Source organism: Talpa europaea, assembly GCF_964194135.1.
Source record: "Talpa europaea genome assembly, chromosome: 3".
In the NCBI taxonomy this organism is placed as follows: Eukaryota; Metazoa; Chordata; class Mammalia; order Eulipotyphla; family Talpidae; genus Talpa; species Talpa europaea.
In genome coordinates this window covers 149,266,646-149,279,198 of record NC_140069.1, presented here as the reverse complement: position 1 = coordinate 149,279,198, position 12,553 = coordinate 149,266,646, and the positions used below count along the sequence as shown (strand labels likewise).

General features: G+C 52.4%; 1 protein-coding gene across 1 annotated transcript in view; it reads right to left on the bottom strand.

Moving 5' to 3' along the window:
- The window catches only part of GALNTL5 (polypeptide N-acetylgalactosaminyltransferase like 5), a gene marked incomplete at both ends in the record, with an annotated part of 39,705 nt that extends 34,275 nt beyond the window's left edge, over positions 1 to 5,430 (bottom strand). The window contains one exon of the mRNA XM_084230747.1: positions 5,360 to 5,430. Within this exon, the coding sequence (XP_084086873.1) occupies positions 5,360 to 5,430 (71 nt within the window). The remainder of the gene's footprint in view (positions 1 to 5,359) is intronic.
- Between the last annotated feature and the right edge of the window lie 7,123 nt (positions 5,431 to 12,553).

Sequence of the window (12,553 nt, the reverse complement as noted above, 5' to 3'; positions counted from 1 at the left end):
TTCCCTCGCCCCTCTCTCTCCCTGAGGCTGACTTTCAGCTCCAGACCAGAGGGTGTGAGCTCTGGTTCTACCACTCACTAATTACACGGTCTTGGAAATGCTGATTAACCTTATTAAGCCTCAGTCCTTCCTTTGTAAAATAGGGCTATTGCTTATTTCACGTGGGGATTGCTCACATTGCAAAACACCTCTAAGTTAGTGTCTTATTCATTGGTCATATTTAAGTGCCCACAATATACCAACCAGATCAATAATTTGTGTCCTAAATGTTTACTTTTCCCTCCCCCTAAGCAAGGAAGACAGGAATGAACCCCATAGTCACTGTCTTGTACAAGGGGTGACAAACGTCTTTTACATTTATTTTGGTGCCCAGGTTATTAAGGTCGGTTGAAGAAAGATACTTCTAGGAGTACATGCGAATGTGTATATAAATACCTGTGACCACGTATACACCTGCCTTTCCATTATACTCTGGTCATCGGGATTGTATCACTTTAAGAGAAAACAATAGGAGAGTTAAAAATGGTGCCGTTATTGAAATACTCTTACTCAGCTTTACCAGTTAGTAAAATGCAAGCATCTTAAAATCATTAAATATTTTGACCACTTCTAGAAATCTATCCGTAAGTGAATATTAAAATTTAAATGAAAATTATGCCATAAAAAGTTCACTGCAACTAGTGTAAAAGAGAATTTGGAAAATGCCCACCCGTTAACTATAAACAGAGAAGATGAAAATCATGGGAGGGGCCTCCCTGGTGGCGCAAGGGGTTAAGGGTCGGCGTTATGATGCTATCTGCAGCCTCTGCAGCACGAGTTCGATCCCCAGCCAGGGAGCTACCCACATGGCGCAGCAGACCTCTCCTGACTCCCCGCTGCTCCCATTAACAGTGTGTTTCAGCGGATCCACATGTTCTGCTCCCCACCCTGTCTTTGGTGAACCCTCTCACCCCTGCCCCTCTGGTCTGCACCCCAGTTCTTGTATGCATGGATGAATAAATCTTAAAAAAAAAAATCACAGGAAATGGTTAACATCAAGTGAAAAATCAGGACACAAATTGAGTGTATGAGACATAATGGCAACTGTGTAATGATAGAAAAAAATAGATTGGAAATAGATGCATCAAAATGTCACCAGTCAAGGTGGGATTATAAGTGACTGTTGTTTTCTTTGTGTTGCTTTCAAATTTTGCAAAGTTGCCTTTGTCAAGAAAAGTACAAAAATAATGTCAAATCAATAAAAAGGAGTTTCTGACGGAGAGGCAAGAATGGGTCAAAGCCTACTCTCCCCGCTACCCTTCTACTCCCCCCCCACTTCCCACCCCACTGTGCTTTAGGTTAGACACACCCCCCCTCATCTAAGGGACAAAAGCGTTCACAAACCTCTAGTCTAGAGTCACACTGGCTTTACCATCCTATTTAAATACGTAGACGTTGTTCTCTAAATGCATGAAAGTTTGAACTCCCTGGACTTTCTCAACCAGGAAAATTAATTTACAAACTAAACCTCAGAATGCTCTAAAGTGTCTGTTCAGGTCCTTTGCCCGTTCTTTCATTGGGTTGTTTGCTTTTTCTCTTGTTGAGTTGTGTCAGCTTTTCATACGTTTTGGATATGAATCCCTTGCTGGATTTATGAGTTGTGAATATTGCCTTCTAATCCGTAGGGTGTCTTCATTTTGTGGTGATTTTTTTTTTGTTGCATGGAAGCTTTTTGTTTGATGTGGTTCTGTAACCAGGGGGTCCCCAGGAAAGGGGGACGTTCCAGGTTCCCTGCCCTACCCAAGGGAGAGTGGAGCTGGGCAGGGAAAAGAAGCTGCAGAGGAGACTGAGGAAGGAAGGAGCAGGATGGAGCCAGAAGGAGCCCTGGAGGAGGCACATGGAGCAGAGAGACACGTGAAGAAGCTGCGCTTGCCTTTTGGTCATGGACTGGGTGACACAGATGTGGGTGAGACCCGTGGGGAGGTGACAATGGCGGTTTTGTCTTGATTTTGCTCTTTTCCTCCCAGACTTGTCTGTTTGTTTCTGATCCTTTTCTTTGGGTCCCCCTGGAAGGTGCTTTAGACTTGGGGGCAGGCTTTGGGGCCTTGCTCTGGGCCAGTCCTGCTTGGGTGGACTTTTACCTAGGAGGGGTCGGGTAACTTTGGGTGCTTGATTTAGAAACTAGATTCTTTGCCTTTCCTGTGTTGTTTCCTAATTGTATTCAGGTTCTTTTTCATTAAAGTCTCATGTGTTTTGTGTTGATGTGGTGGCTGGAAGAGCCTATTTAGAGCAGGCAGGTTTTCGGGATCTGGGCTGCCCCTCTCCCTGCCCTGCAACAGTTCCATTTGCTTATTTTTGCTTTTGCTTCCCTTACTTTTGGAATTGAGTCCCCCAAAGACATCTGTGAGGTTGAAGGCCCAGAGTGCACCCCCTATACTTTATGGTTTCAGGCCGTATATCCATTTGAATTAGTTTTTGTGTATGGTATGTGCTACTGGCCTAGTTTCATTCTTTTGCACATGTTGTCTCGTTTTTCCAACACGTTTGTTGATGAGACTTTATTTACTGTATTGGCTCCTTTGTCATAAATTAGCTGTCCAAACTTGGGTGGGTTTTTTCCTGGGATCTCAGTGCTGTTCCACTGTGCTCTCTGTCTGTTTTTATTCCAAAATCATACTGTTTTGATAACCACAGTGTCATAATATGTTTGAAGTTGGGGAATGTGATACCTCCAGTTTTGTTCTTTTTCCCTCAGGGTTGCTTTGACTCTTCAGGGTCTTTTGTGGTTCCATATGGATTAAGTAATGTCCATTACTATTTTTTTTTTAGAACTCTGATAGGGATTGCATTAACTCTCCGTGTTGCTTTAGTTCATATGGCCATTTTATCAGTGTTAATTCTCCCAATCCATGAGCACAGAGAATCTTCATTTTGTTTGTCTTCTACTTCTCTCAACAACGTCCTGTAGTTTTCCATGTGCAGGTCTTTCACCTGTTTGTTGACTCCTGGGTATTTTATTATTTTCGGTGTGATTGTAAGTGGGCTTTTTTCTTAACTCTCTTTCTTCTTGTTCGTTGCTCCTCTGCCTCCAGAGGACGCAGCCAGGACAGGCTGCCTGTGAGCCAGACGGGAAGGTGCCAGCACCTTGACCTTGGACCTTCAGCCTCCAGACAGTAAGGAATAGATTTCCGCAGCTTATCAGCGAGGTAGCCTGTCCCACGGGCAGCCCCAGGGGCCTGAGATCAGTTGTGTCTTCACCTGTCCCGACTCCCTTCGCCCTGCCCTCCTCTCCTCCAGTCCCCACACCCCCCCACAAACAGTGTTCTGTGCCTTTTAAAGCTGACTCTCCCCAAGGCCCTGACATTGATCAAAGTGCAAACCCGTCCAGGAGGCGGCCAAGCCTGCAGGCAGAGCTCTCTGGGTCCTGCAGGCAGAGCTCTCTGGGTCCGCAGGCAGAGCTCGCTAGGTCCTGCCCGCAGACTGATTTCATGGATGAGAAGGGCCAGAATTCCCGCCAGGACGGCTGGTTCATCTTCCGGCTCCAGGGGTTTCGAGCTCTTTCCTCCCTTCCCACCCCTGTAGCCCTCTGGGGAAGGAATCGGAGCTGCAGGGCTCGTGCTGAGAGCAGCATCGTGCAGGCCTCTGGCCGGTGTGTCCCCCACTGCCTCTCGACTCTGCTGGCTGGTCACCGGGGGCCATCCACTGCGCTCAGACCCCTGACCAGCTCTTCCAGGGGATGCATCTTCTCTGCGTGGTTGCTGAGGCCTTCCCCCCACCCCCTCGCCATGCTCTCCCGCCCCGCCCAGCCACCAGACTTCCTCCTGTGTGATTCTTCTGCAGGAGCTTTAAAAGTGCACATTCACGGGGGTGGGTGGTGACAGCTTCTTCTCCTGTCAGTGGACCCTGTTCTAGTTCCTCTAGGACAGATCCGTGGTTTTGCCTCCCAAGAATGTGACAGTCTCTCCCCACCCCTGCCTCTTCCAGCCTTGCTGGGGCCTTGTCATTTGCTTTCTAAAGGAGCTGCACCTTAATTGCTTTTGTGAATCACATCTTTCTTCTCTTTCATTTTGTACTGGGTTATTGTTACATTAGGCTCTGAGTATTTGTTTTCCGGCCAGTCACTTTAAGGAGTTACCTTACTAGTTCTAAGCATTTTTCAGTCAATTTTAATTTATTCTTTAGGTAAGTGATTATAGCATCAAACAGAAATTCTTGTCTCCTCGTCACTATTTATAATTCCTGGTCCATCCAGAATTTAATAATTTGTTTCTCTGGTTTCAATGACTTTGAGAGGTATTTTTTTAAATCATGTTAAGGAAACATTTGATTACTGTTTTCCTTTGGATTTCCTTATTCAGGGGAGAAGGCTGGGTTTTGCTCAAGTGAAGCCTCTGTAATCAGGAGGGTCAGGCCCTGCTGAGTGAGCTGAGCGCTGACTGGTCTGCTCCTGGGGGTAACACCTGGGGACAGGAGCTGGGGGCTCAGTGAAAAACTGTCCCCAGAGGAGCAGTTGGGTCAGCCCCCAGCACCTTCAAGAAAAATGCCCCCCCCACCTCCTCCACCCTCCCCCCCACCCCATCACCGCTGCAGGCCCAAGCACTTGGACAGGGACGAGTGAGCTCACCTCCTGCAGGAATTCTCAGCGCTGGCTGCAGTCCAACCTCAATATTTAATAGCTGATGTGCTTTCTTTCCTTGGCTTTGATACATGTTTTTGTACTTCAGATAGTAACATCTACAATTAGTGTAATGGTTTTTATTTATTTATTTATTTATTTATTTATTTATTTATTTATTTATTTATTTATTTTAATAGAGGCATGTTTTATTTATTTGTTTGTTTGTTTTTGTTTATACAAGCACTGGGTACAGTCAGAAGCGCGGGAGGGTGAGAGAATTCACCAGAGCCAGAGCGGGGAGCAGAGCAGGCAGAAGGACCGAAGGACACTGCTGAGGGGAGAGCGAGCGGCAGGAGAGGTCTGCGCGCCATGGGGGACCCTCCTCCCATGGCCGGGGAGCAGCCGGGGATCGAACCGGCGCCGCAGAGGCCGCAGGCAGCTTCGCAACCCAACGCTCAACCGCTGCGCCACCGGGGAGGCCCAGTATAATGGTTTTTATAACGATTACACGTTTTTATAACGATAAGCTGCCATTCAGTATTGATGATGCATCTAATCATCGGTGGCATCTAATAGTGGGCAAATGGGTAGATTCTGATATTTAACTATTGCTCTGAAGTAATCAGTGCAGTAATGGGCAAGACTCCTCGGGGTCCAGAAAAGGATAATTTTTTTCTTTTCTATCATCCCAAACCCACATGGTAAGCTGGTTCTTTCCTTGTCCTCAGATGAAAACTTCAGTCCCACCGATTTTTTGGTTACTCCTGGGTCTTCATGTCTTCCTCCTCCTCTTCATTCTTCAGCATCTTCTTCACCTTCCTCATCACCATCATCATCCTACAGTCACTTCTGCTCTCCAGACCAGCATGAGAGGGGCTGGCTGTGGTCTTGGGTCTGCCCCTGAGCGCATCCCTTGCGGTCCCCTCCCTTAAAGTGCCACCTGCTGGCACAGCCGTCACCAGTGCCGACACTATGCTCTATGGCCTGACCCGAGCCAGACCTGATGGTGGCTCGCGTCCCACGCATGAGCCCCTTCTTGGTTCCAAAGGGTCCCGGGCTGTGTGGGCCCCAAAGCCAGGGCATGCCCCCCTGGGTTCTTATTAAAGAGCCAAGTGCCTGGTCAGCACACAATTAATTGAACACAATTAATGCTTAACAAATGCGCATTCTCTGCCCACCCCACCTCCTCTGCCTCCTGCCCTGAGCTATCTGCTGAATTAACGGGCCAAAACAGAGAGGAGCTGGGCCTCATGGATGACAGAAGGGGAGCCGCGGCAGGAGCAGAGGCGGTGAGGTGGCAGCTACCCCTAGGCTGGGAGGCATGAGCAGCACCTGGACATGGTGTCGGGAAGGGAAGAGGGCGGTAGCTGGGGAGAAGCACTCAGGGCACCCGTGGGTGCCACCCCCGCTGAGCCTGCAGTCAACTGGCCCTGGCTTGGGGTGTTGGGTAGAACGTCCTCAAACCGCCTCTCCTGCTACTGAACCCCCAGCCCCGAGGTTGGTGACTGAAGGGAGGGCTGGGACCTGCGGTCCCGCACCCTGTGAGGCGCTGGCTCCACACTCTGCCCTGGAAGCTTCTGCTCGCCTGGGCACCTCCATCTTCTCAAGCCTCCGGGTAACCAGTTCCCTTACTAAATTCTCTCTGGCTGGGATCTGCACGTGGCCCTGACCACGGGGGCCTCCACACTCCCTTGCCTTCCGCTGGCCCCACCCTTGCGGGCCCTGAGGGGAGCATCTGTCCCAACTCCAGCCGCCCCGCCCCTCTTTTCCACACTGACCTGCTCCCCCAAGCAGAGGATTGGAAATGGCTTGTGAAACCAGTTCTCCCTCTTCCACAGCCCTGTTGCCCTGTGAATGGGTGGACTTTAGGTTGGCCTTTTTGCAGAGCTCTTGGCTCAGGGAATGCGCCTCAGGCTCTGGAGAGAGCCCAGGGGTTGTCTCTGTGAAACCCCTAATATCCCGATCATGTCAGCTCTCCCCACCTCAGCAGCCCGGCCCCAGGCTGGAAGCAGAGGATGCCGCATTTTTCTGTGACTATCAACTCTCCTCCACAGTCCCTGCCATCACCTTCCTCTGCAGGACGTTCCTCCTTCTCTGCCCAGCCAGAGGAAGAACAGTCACTATTGTGGTTAAGAGCGTGGGTTTAAGCCAGATCTGCCCGAGCGGCTGTGCGTCCTTGCGCACGCAGCCTGCCCTCTCTGTGCTTGGTCGTGTCACCCGTAACTAAGGTGGGAGAAATAGCCGTAGCAGGTCTCCCCAGCTCCGAATGTCACCAACTCCTCACCCCTCACCAGACAAAACCCAGCTCCTCAGTGTGGACCTTGGGCCTCCCCCATCTCCACGTCTCTGGCCTGCTTGGGGCACCCACTCTCTATGTGTGCTAGACACTCTCGCACACATGACCCGTTTACTTCTCAGCACAGATCTGCACGGCAGGATTATTTGCTCTGTTTGCAGATGGGGAAAACAAGTTTGGGTGGTTAAGGAACTCCTCCCAAACCCCGCCTGGTGGTGGACAGAGCTGGGGTTAGCCGATGCCTGCAGGACGCCAAAGTCCTTCCCCAACCTGCCCCGTGAGCTCTTCGTGGGCTCCAGTCCAGACTGAGCGAGCTGCGGTTTCCAGAACATTCCATGCCTGCATACAGCAAAAGCGGGGGGCAGGAAGGAAGGGCATGTCCTTTAAGGGAGCATACAGGCTGGGGTGCTAATGGGTGTCGCTGTGCGCAGGGAGCCCTGGGGGACGCCAGGTGGAAGTTCTGTTCCTTAGCAACTGTCCCTCAATCAGGGAACGCTAAGGAAAGGCATCAGATGGGGGAGAGTTGAAGGCTTTGGAGGAGTAGGAGAGAAGTTTCCAGAAGTCTCCAGGTGTCAATGCAGCCTGGGGGCCCTGAGGCTTATGGTCACTAACTTAAAGTAAGCCCGCCCAGCCTGGCCGCCTCCTCCCTGCTGTCCTAGGAGGCTGCCATGGGGCCGCAGACCAGCTCTGCCGGGAATGGCCGTGCCGTCGTGACCAAGCTGTTTCCTCTCCAGAGTGGTGAAGTCTTTATCGTGAGTCAGAACAGCACCTGCCACCGAGGCCGTGCGGGGGGCAGAAGCAGCTGGCTCAACACTGTTCCAGCAGGTTCGTGGCAAGCGCGGGTCCATGAGAACAGCCAGGCAGTCGCCCGGCCCCCTCCAGCCCGGCCCCCTCCAGCCAGGCCAGAGAACACGCCCTTTGGAAAGAGCTGGTCAATAAATACCTTCGGCCGCATCACTAGCTGCTGCTTGATCATTTATCAGGTGTGAGCCGCCAGCTCCTCACAATCCAGAAGAGGGAAAGGTGGGGTGCAAATACCCACCGGAGGATTGGCCGTCTCCCATCCCATCCCCCCATTTAAAGAGTTGACTCCGATCTCACCTGCAGTTATAAGTAAAGTGTGTGATTTGGACTTAGAAGAAAATGCCTGAGGTCAGGAACAATAAAAGGGCAAGAAATAGGGGTGCGGAACACAATCGGACAGGGAGGCTGGGGTGCAGGCACAGACCCCCCACACCTCGGGAGATGTTCTGAGAACTGTATGGCTCTGTGGCTCTTTCTACCCAGTCCATCCTTCCTGCTCTCTTGGAGTGGGTGTGAGCCCGGGACCCGGGTTCTAGGGCTCTCCTGGCCTGCTCCTGCCTGCCCCCCTTCTTCACAGACATCCCCCCTTCACTGCTCTTGCCTGTCTAATCCTGTCTTGGCACCTCCTCCCCTAAGAACCTCACCTTCCACAGACACAGTGGGAAAGAGGAGCCTCTGTAATCCCTGGCATGCTGGTTTTTCAGCCGGAAACAAATGCAATTTTTCATTAATTGGAGTCAGTTAGCGCCAAATTCCCAGGCTGGAGAGACGTGGGCTGGCTTTGATGGAAGAATTTCACTTGGACCCTTAGCAGAAATTCCACCTGGGTCCCTCATTTGCCGTTCGCACTAGGGATTTTGCTGGGGAGGCACTTTCACAAACATTCCATCCTAAGTTGACTGATACAGTAGTTTTGCTCTTTGCATTTCACAGACTTGGCTCCTAAATTAAATTTAAATTTGAATTCCGCTTTCCAGAGCCGAGTTCCCGGGGGCGGCGTGTCACCAGGCCGTCATATGTGTGCGGGTCCTCGCGTGGAAACTGAGTCACTGAAACAAGGCAGAAGGTATTTTACAGTCTCGTGGGGCCCTAGGGGCAGCCGTTCTGCAGATCTGAACTTAAAAACAACAGGTACCACGGTCCAGAAAAAAAGAGGGAAGACGCGGCCTTGTCAGAGTAAACCCAAAGGAAAGGGATTCTCCTGCGTCGGGTGTCAGTTCCTCTCCAACTAGAAAGTGACCACTTAAGTCAACCCCTCAGTCGCTGTTTTTTCCTCCTCCGCTGGAGCGATCCGGTTACAGTGCACCGGGGTTTAACCAAAACTAAAGAGAACAGAGTCCTGGCCGTCAGGTCCGGGGCCAGGGTGTGCCTGCGGGGCTGGCCCCTGCGCCAGTGAGTGCTGCGCTTTGCTTGCTCAGGTGACTCGGAAGCTCCTCTTGGGGTTGACAACTGGTGGTCAGCTTGCTGGAATCAGGCTTTCTTCAGTTGCGGAGGGAAGCGCCTCCCTGAGCAGGCTTATGCACTCCGAGCCCCCCACAGAGATGCCCATCTGGGCTCCCAGCTTAACAGGAGCATCAGCACCTCTGCCTGCCTGGAGCCTCTGAAGGCGGCCCCGGTGCCCCACAAACACTGCGGCTTCTGGGGCTGCACGTGCTTTAGCTTCCACCCCACAAAATATTCCGAAAGGGCTTTGGGGGAGGTGCCCGGCGCCGCAGGCCCCCAGGACACGCAGGTGTGAGCATCCTGTCAGCTGCTCTGGGAGCCAAGGAGCAGAGGTCTGTGCGGGTGTGAAGTCTGACACGGCTCTGCGAAGCCTGCTGCTGTAGGTAAAGCCAGTCCTGCACCCCTCCTGACGACCGGGAGCGAGAGGAAGATGTGCCACGGGCACTCGGCCTCTGCATGTCCACAGCACAGTCTTCAGAAAGGGACTCAAGCCCGCACGCCTGTCTCTGCACATGCCACCCCCGGCACATCTATCATATTTAGGTCACAACAACTCAGGACCAGAAGCCCCGCTGTCGGGAATAAGTACATTTTAATGCAATGATTCATTGTTCCTCCCTATATAAACTAAATTTATGCCTGTGTTTATGGAACAGTTTTGCAGCATGAAACCTGCAGGGCTGTTTCCCAGGTTGGAATCCTTCATGTGTCGATCCAATAAACTCTTGTCTGTCATTGAGACTTTATTTCCAGTTAACACCAGAGGTGCCTGACCACAGCCTCGCATGTGGGGGGGGGGGCGGGGGGGCGGCCATGGGTGCTGGGAGGCCTGGGCAGGGGCCCTGGGGGACTGAAAGGTCAGGCAGCAGCAGTCAAGTAACAGATGTTGCACTAGTCGCAAACTTCATGTAGAGTCTTCCTGTCTTTCCTCCCTTCTGTTCCTTCCCACCTTTTTCTAGAAAGAAGAACCCACGGAGGCGCGAGACAACACAAGATTGAGTTCATTAAAAGAGAGTTGCTGAGGGCCTCCCCTGGTGGTACAGCGGTTGAGCGGTGGGCTGGGAGGCTGCGCCAGTTCTTCCCTGGCTGCAGGGGAGGGTCCCACAAAAAAAAAAAAAAGAGAGAGTTGATGAGTCAGAGCCCTTGCACAGCAGGAGGCAGAAATCTACCTCTCTACGAAGAAAAGAGGGGAGAAGGAGAGAAGGGGCGTTCTCCCAGGGGGCATGACTTTGGAAAGCCAGGGGGCACATCCCAGGAAATTATGGACTTTTGCAAATCTACAGGAGAATTCTGGAAACAACCTGCATGGACCGTGTACTGGTATGGCCTCTGCTTTTGGGTCACATCAAGGAAAAGAGATGCTAATTTCACTGGACAGCTCCACACAGGCTCTCACACACCCCAGACCTCTTAGCCCCATGTTCATAAAGGGGTTCCGCACCTGGCCTGCAGGTGCGCCACCAGAAGCTAGCAGAGGAGGTCTGATTCTAGAGCCCGCCTTTCTTCATGGTTTCTCATTAAAGCCCAGAACCCAGGACCAATCAATAATGGGGGCAGGGCCTCCCTGGTGGTGCAGGTGGTTGAGCACAGCGCTCTGAAGCTGTCCGCAGCCTCTGCAGTGTGGGATTCCCACCGGCTGCAGAGCAACCCACATGGCGCAGCAGACCTCTCCTGTCTCCCCGCTGCTCCCCTCAGCAGTGTGTTTCGGTCAGTCTGCCTGTTCTGTTCCCCACTCTGTCTCTGGGGAATCCTCTCACCCTCCCGAACATCTGGCCTATGCCCCAGTTCTTGTATAAATAAAATAAAAACAAATCTTAAAGAAAAAATAAAGGGGGCAGGCTGGGCTGGGCTGGGCTGGGCTGGGCTGGGCTGGGCTGGGCTGGGCTGGGCCGGGCCAGGCATCCCATGGAGGATCTTCAGGGAAGCAACCAAAGGAATCCCAGTCCGCCCTTATGCTCCTTCTTCTACAGAGGGTTGAAATTCCACCATTAGTGATTTATTCTTTTGGCTTAAACACTGACAGTAGTATTTCTCAGAGGAAAAGTGTATTAGCCAGTATTCTCTGGAGAAATAAAGACAAACTTATTTTAAGAAATTGGCTCAAGTGATTGTGGGAGTTGGCAGGTCTGAAATTTGCAGGGCTGGCCAGCAGGCAAGAAATTCAGGGAAGAGTTGAAGCTGTAGGTTGAGTCTGAGCAGTTTGGAGGCAGGATTCCTTCTTCCCTGGGGGAGGCTAACTTTTCCTCTTCGGGCCCTCCACTGGCTGGACGAGGCCCCCCTCGGGGAGGGCGTGGGCTTCCCATCCCCCAGCAAGAAGTGAGGTGTTCGTGCCCAGAGAAATTCATCTCTGGGAGATGCTGGAGCCCTGGGGTCGCGGGGAATATCCCACAATGGCAGGAAAAGTTTCTCTTCCCCAGGTCAGAACACAGAACTCTGTGATGGCGCTGGCGTTTCTGAGCCAGAAGGTGGAAAGCTGTGGGGGGAGAGAGCGGGGGTCAGCGCCTGGCGGGGCGAGTGTGGCAACCACGTGGTGACCTCCCTCTGCGACCACGGCACAGACGCTCGCCCCGTGTCTCTCCTATCCTCTCCCGGGACCTCCCAGCTCGCAGGAGTCGTATTGAGGAACATTTTACGCAATATCTTTTTGACCCGCATGGCGTAAGGAGGCATGTGCGAAACAGCTCTGCCCTTGAGCGCCCTGCCTGACCCCCGGGCCTCAGTCCTGCACTAAATGGGCACTCGTGGGTGGCCGTGTAAAGTGCTACAGCCCCAAGGGCAGGGACTGGCCCCAAATTATGCCGGGCCCCTGGGGAGGGCCCAGCTCTCTCTGAGGGTTGGGTGGCAGCTCTGAGTCTGCTCCGGGCCTCGGATCACAACAGGTCTGAGCCTGTCACACCTGAAGATCCAGGACCCACCCTGGCCCTCCGCTAACGCCGCTGCTGGGGAGGGCTGTAGAGACATTTTGTCTTCAGTCTTGTTGAAAAGCCAGGAGGAGGCAGGGTCAGGGCGGCAGCAGGCCCAGGGGGCACCCTCCACTCGGGTTCACACCCACACCTGCACTTGGGGCCATTGTCCCCACCAAAGGAATTTTATTTACTCTGGATAGGATCATCATTCCTCTGCATTATTTAATCGGATAGGATCATCATTCCTCTGCATTATTTAATCGTGTCCCCAATAGATGGGGGAGCCAGAGGTCAGAGGTCCCTCGCTAGCTGTGTCCAGACAACTGGGGCGTCCCAAGCGTCTCAAGGTTAATCCACCTGCTGAGAGTAGGTTCAAAGATCAGAAGGGAGAGGAGCAGCAGCACACACAGGCCCCCGAAAACCCCGCGGCCTGGGAGCCTACGCGTGTCCTCCAGGGCAGCCAGCCCCGTGCACCAAGAAGTCACACGGGAAACTCCGGAAAGCGGC